The sequence below is a fragment of the Arachis ipaensis genome, chromosome B06 (assembly GCF_000816755.2).
Source record: "Arachis ipaensis cultivar K30076 chromosome B06, Araip1.1, whole genome shotgun sequence".
Taxonomy (NCBI): Eukaryota; Viridiplantae; Streptophyta; class Magnoliopsida; order Fabales; family Fabaceae; genus Arachis; species Arachis ipaensis.
Genome location: NC_029790.2, coordinates 840,710 through 847,535, shown reverse-complemented (window position 1 = coordinate 847,535; position 6,826 = coordinate 840,710). Strand labels below are relative to the sequence as shown.

General features: G+C 31.2%; 1 protein-coding gene across 1 annotated transcript; it reads left to right on the top strand.

The window, feature by feature from the left end:
- Window positions 664-2,676, top strand: LOC107647884 (protein SHI RELATED SEQUENCE 3-like). Its single transcript, XM_016351931.2, has 2 exons — window positions 664-1,428; window positions 1,643-2,676. The coding sequence occupies exons 1-2, from the start codon at window positions 816-818 to the stop codon at window positions 1,999-2,001; spliced, it is 972 nt and encodes a 323-aa protein (XP_016207417.1). The 5' UTR covers window positions 664-815; the 3' UTR covers window positions 2,002-2,676.

Genomic DNA, 6,826 nt, shown 5'->3' with positions numbered 1-6,826 from the left:
TATGCCATATGCCAATTTTTATTTATAACCGTGTTTAATGAAAGTGTCTAATAAAAATATTTTTTTTATGATTGTGTTTAATAGAAGTGTCTTTATAAATATATTTTCTGAATGTGTCTCTTTATATATATGTTTAAAATATAATAATTAATTATTGTTGATAATAAATTAGCAGATAATATATTGGTACCCTATACTTTTGGTAACACTAATTATATTAATTACAAATTTTCTGAATATATTTTTCATTTTTTTTGTCAGAGGATACTATGTTGATATGTTCCCTTCGGCCCAGACTTTCTCTTTCTTTTCTCTTTTCTCAATTCATAAATGAGTTCTATGGCGGCGAAACCACCACTACTTAACACAGTATTTCTCATTCCATTATTATTATTATTACCATTGAAAACGATAAATAAGTTCTTAGTCTTTTAATTTAAAAATAAATAATTTTTAAATTAAAAAAAAAACTATTTATCTTTTTCTATTGTTACTGTTGCAACTTGCAACCACAAAACCTTCTCTTTCTCTTTAATAATTTTTTTTTTATTTTCCATCCTGAAATGTTTTAATCTTACTGAGAGTCAACCAAATAAAACACCCTCCAAAAAAATCAATTAATTAATTAAGTGTAGATATTTTTAAAAGAAAAAAAAAAGCCACAACTAAGTACTAACAGTTTGCACTTGAAAAGGCAACAAAATTACAGAGAATTTATATAAGCTCTCTCTCTCTCTCTCGGTTTCTTCTTCTTCTTAGCTTCTTCATTCTGCTATGGATGTTATCTCCACCGCTATTATTTGGTGCAACCTAACATGGCAGGTTTATTCTCTCTAGGTCCACATCATAGCAAACAAGAAGAACAAGATCAAGAAGAAAACAACAACAACAACAGCAACATCCAATTGCTATTGAGAAACGAAGAGATCTACACCAACAGCAGCACCACCAACACCAACACCAACAGAGGGTTCGAGATATGGCCTCATCATCATCAACCAAGCTACTACTCCTTCGGTTTGGGTCCGTCTAGCGAGAGAAACACCACCACAAACCTAAACGACGACGTTTCGGTGTCTTTCTCTGATGAGTCTAACCGGTTCGGGTTCACCGTCATGAGATCTTCTTCTTCCGGATCGGGTTTAGGAAGCGGCACCAATTGTCAAGACTGCGGTAACCAAGCCAAGAAAGACTGCGTCCACCTTCGCTGCCGAACCTGCTGCCGAAGCCGAGGGTTTCAATGTTCTACTCACGTTAAAAGCACCTGGGTTCCTGCTGCCAAACGACGCGAGCGCCAACACACTCTCGCGTCGTTACAGCAGCAGCAACCGGGGAGAGCAGGAGAAGGAGAAGGAGGAGGCGGCGATGTTCACTCTAGACGAACTAGAGAAGCCTCCGCCTGTGTTCCCATGCCGATTACCACTACAGGTAAATTCAATTAAGATTTTGACTTGGATGTAGTGTTTGTGTTGAGAGAGAGAATTGCAATTTCTTACTATGGTCGTCACCTTGTTCTTTAATTTCTTGTGGATGGAGAAATGATTAATAAGCTTCATGATATGTGTTACATGCATTGTTATGGCCCCTTATTATTATATGAATTTTGAATAGTATTTTGATTTGTTGGATATGATGAAATTAGGGTTGGAACTAGGGCAATTCCCTCCGGAGTTGAACTCACCGGCGGTGTTCCGGTGCGTCAAAGTCAGCCCAATGGACGCACCTGATGAGAGGTACGCGTATCAAACGGCTGTCAATATAGGAGGCCATGTTTTCAAAGGGATTCTCTACGATCAAGGTCCAGATGGTCCTTTCGCCACCAATGCCGCCACCGCCGGCGAAGGCTCCTCCCACGGAGGAGCTGAGCCTCATCATCAACAACTGAGTCTCATAACAACCACCACCGGTGCCGGCATCACATTTGACCCTTCACAGCTTTATCCGGCGCCGATGAACGCTTTCATGGCCGGTACGCAATTCTTTCCGCCCCCGAGAACCTAGATTCTAGAATCCAAGCCTTAACAGAGTAATGTTATTTGAATATAATAAACAGATATATCATAGTCATAATAAGAAGAGAGAAAAAATGTTTTTTCAATTTCAATACTCACAACATTGTATTCATTTTCTCCTCTCTCTTCTTATATTTATGTTACGGTAGAAACTCAGGTTCAGTCAATTTCACGTGAAGTTGATAGGTGAGAGTCGTTAGATGGTTTAACTAATTTGACTAAATTTTCATCTAATGACTCTTAACTATTAACTTCACATGAAGTCGATTGCACCTGAGTTTCTACGTTATGTTATATCTAGTTTCTATGTTCAAATATTATTATTAGAGTGTGTATCCCTCTCCCTTTGAATAATTTAAATTGGAGTCTCTACTAGGATTATATATTATGTTTCTTGATGGGAGGTATATTGTTGTTCCAAGTTATTATAACATTATTATTATTGAGCTCAATGCAAGTTATATATATATTGTAGCTTCTAGAGAGCTATAGAGAGCAGTTAAGAAGTGTTCACAAATGATTAGGACCATGATGATCATTTCAGAGGGTGCACGAAATTAAAGGGTCCCCTTGTGTTTCTTTTGTTTTTGTCTTGTCCCAATCTCACTTCAGATTTTCATGGTGCCAAATACTAAATTCTTATATCTTATCGAAACTCTCAACCTTAATTTATCTAAGCTAATTTTCAGTAATGTGTATCATTTCTTTTCTATACATAGATAGCATGTGGTTATGTGCAATTAATAATATTATTATTTTTACAATCTCTGATTTTCATTCTTAGATTGATTTGATTTGATTGGATTATATATATTCAATATAATTCAGTGAGCTTTATTTCTGCTGGTTAGTGCTGTAGTCCATGATGCTTTTTCTCCCGTTTATCCGCGTTTTCATGGCGGATCAAATCAAAATGGAACAAAAATAGGTTTCGTGTTTGGTCAAGCATAGAATTTCTAAACCTTTCTTTTAATTCTTTGCATGATTTCTGGGGAGAAACATGCATGACATTATGGGAAATAATGTTATTACTTATTAGTATGTGTAGCAGATAATATTTGTCGGATTAAATCGGTATATTTTTTTTATAGGTTTTATTTTGTAATAAATAAATAATATGTAACAATACTTTTTACAGAAAATTATTAGGAAGTCAACATTTAAAAAAAGAAAAAACAACTAATGTTTCCTTTATATTCACTTTTTGATGAGAGATCAGGTACAAATTAAACACAAACAATATAATGTGAAGAGATAAAATAGATTAAAAATATATAATAATGATAAGTCCCATATAATTTTTCTGAATGTGACATCTAATAATGTCTAAACAAATTAAAAGTAGGTCCCAATATAATTTTAGATGTATGTATATTAAGTGCTTAACATGTAAAGCTCATAAATAATATTACCCAAATATATTATCGAAATATTTAGTAACCAAAGAAAATCAACCAAAAACAGCTAGAACTTGTCTTATTTAACATTTATTAAATGTTAAATAAGGCAAGTTCTAACTGTTTTTTTATGTTTCGAATACCAACATCTATTATGTGGTTAAAGTAAAGTCTTGATTTAAGTCTCAGATGAAAAAGTACTAAAGTAGCAAGCAATATCTCATATTGATAGAATTTTGCCATCAAGTAAACTTTATACAAATTATAATACTTTATATTGAATTCACACACTTAAGAAGTGATTAAGTATAGTTTAAATTATTAATTAATAAACATGGCACGGACGGTGGGTCTTAATTAACCTTTAATTTGTTACTTTGTCTCCTAATACATTGGCAATTGTCCATTGATGAGAAAGGTCCAATTCATGAGTTCCAAAAAGTGCTTTAATTTCACTTTCTAAGTTTCAATTGAAGACCCATTATTATTATAATTTCTGTATAGAACAATCAATTGCATATATTAACATAAAAATGGAGAATTGCAACTAGCATTTACACCAACTACTTCTCTGAGGCACAATAAAAATTATAGCCACTGGAATAGACATAACATTGATACACCAATACATATAATATGGATCTCCATAAGATGTCTATTTCCGTATGCTAGAGTTGGAAAAGTTGCATTCTTAGCTTCTTCAATTCAATTCAATTTGGCTCATAAACGTTTTAATGATTCTCAAAGTATGTGCATGTGATGGTGTGTTAGTGTATATATACATATTCATACAAGTGGCTACACTATATAGTAACATAGGTCAAGGTACATATCATATGATCATAGCTAGGGTTAAATTCATAGACTTCTGGTTTTAGTTGATGAGCAAGAATCACAAACTTTACGGAAAAATTTCCCTAATTTTGTAATAAAAAAAACTGACCCATAACATGTGCTATACAACTCTTCACTTGATTGGGACATACCCATTATTATTACCCAAAGTCTCTTTCCATCTCTCTATCTATAGGAAACATTTCAAGTGCACCGGAGAGTATCGGTGCACCAGTTGTTTTAACTGTTGATTTTAATTCCCTAATTTTTTCCCACCATTTTTGTAAAATTGATTTTATGCCTTTTTTTTTTTTTAAAGATCACTAGTTAGATAAAACTAACACTAGGTTTGAAGGACACATCAAGACAGATGATTATTTTTTTTTCTTTTGGACGAAAAAAAAAAAGAAAAGAAAGAGAGACTACAAGTCTACACTACCTTAGAGAGAGGCTAAGTTAAATTGCTCATCATATAACTGCTAAATATATATAGTAGAGAAAGAGTTTTAAGTGTACCGAGAACATCGGTGTTCTAGTTGTTTTAACCATTGATTTTAATTAATATATGGAAAAGTTTTAAGTGTACCGAAAATACTGGTGTTCCAATTGTTTTAACCGTTGATCTGAATTATAAAAAATATATAATATATATTAATTGAAATCAACGGTTAAAACAACTGGAACACTGATATTTTTGATACACTTAAAATTTTTCTTATATATTATATATATATGAGATTTATTTCTTTTTTTAGAGAAAAATAAAAAGAATGCAATTTGGTTCACGTAGTATGCCAGTTTTGACAGATTTTATCTTCTTTGACCGGGTTAACTACCATGAATACATAAGTAAAATACATGGAAAAAAAAATTTATAGACTGGGGTCAACAATTATTTGTCCAGCATAATATTTTCAACGTGAAACTGACTTTATTCTATCTTTGCCAAATTAAACGTACTTGAAATATATTTAATATCCATCTTTACATATCTAATTATTCCCCAATGACCTGAAATGTCAACTTTTTTCATAGGCGTAACATTTTAACATCACACATTCACCTATGCCTTCTCATTTTTTTTTCATAAACAAAGTCTTGAACAAGTGCAATAATGTTATTACTTTACAAACAAATGCAACATCCAATCTAATAGAATGAGTGTTGGAGTATTTAAACTAAAAATGCAATGCAAGTAAGAACATACATTGGTCAAAGCTTGTACGGATAATAATTGTATGGGGTATACGCGAATCACGGGCCATATCATAATATAGGAAGATTTTCAAGTGTACCGTCATACCGGTGTGTCAATAATTTTTAACCGTTGATCTTAATTATATATATTATATATATATTTTTATAATTAAGATCAATGGTTAAAAATAACTGAAACACCGATATGACGGTACACTTAAAAATTTTCCCATAATATATATAGGGAAGAGTTTCAAGTGTACTAGAAACACCGGTGTTTCAGTTGTTTTAACCGTTGATTTGAATTATAAAAAATATATATAATATATATTAATTGAAATCAACGATTAAAACAACTGAAATACCGATGTTCTTCGGTACACTTAAAATTTTTCCTATAGACTTTGTCTCTCCACTTGGAAATAAGCTAAGCATTATGTATATATATTCCATGCATTATGCAATTTGTTTTCTTGTTCTTGTTCTTGTATATATACTTAGGTAGTATTTGGTGGAGAGACAAAGACAGAAAGACTGAGACTGAGAGATAGAGACTAAGAGACAGAGATTGAAATAAATCTCAGTATTCTGTTTGATGTAAAATAGGAGACAAAAATTGAAACAAAAATAAAACTCTAACTTAATTTGCACAAAGGGTAAAATTGGAATTAATTAACTAAAATGAGGGTATTTTAGGTATAAAATGTTATTAAAGTTTCAGTCTCCATTTCTAAAAATTTTAGTCCTCTGTGTTCCTATTTTTTGGAGGTACTGAAATACTAAAATTTTGGAGACAGTGACAAAAATTTTAGTACCAGTCTATGAACTAACAAACATAATACTGAGTTTTAGTCTCTCAGTCTCTGTGTCAGTACATCAAAAGTTAAAACAAACGCTATCTTAGAGTGGTTATGCCTAACTATGATTTGTTATGATTGATTAAAATGTTTAATAGAATACAATACATATATATTTGTATTGTAATTATTAGTTTTATATAAAGACATTTTTATGAGCTAATATTAATTTAAATATTTAAAAAAATAATTTTATAATATGATATTAGAATTGGTCCATATTATTCTTTCCAAAAAAGATTTAGTATAAGAAAAAAAATTATGTAAGAAATTAAGGTAAAGCCACCTAAACACCTAGTTAATTGAGATCATACACAGATACTGACTGTAATTATACACCTAAAAAATTTGAAGGAATTGGTCTACTTTGTTGATTATTATGTTATTCTACTTAACTTAATTAAATAAGTTGGTCTCTTACAGAAAAATATTTTAGATTTTGAAAAGAAAAAAGAAAAGAAAAAACTTATTCTATAATATAATTTGTTTTTCTTTTAGATTTCAATAAAGATATAATTGCTTAATTTTT

Bases quoted from the DNA above. Each gene is read 5' to 3' on its own strand.
- LOC107647884 (XM_016351931.2), top strand. From the start codon at position 816: ATGGCAGGTTTATTCTCTCTAGGTCCACATCATAGCAAACAAGAAGAA. The intron at 1,429-1,642 runs GTAAATTCAATT...TGATGAAATTAG, and splicing joins CATGCCGATTACCACTACAG to GGTTGGAACTAGGGCAATTC.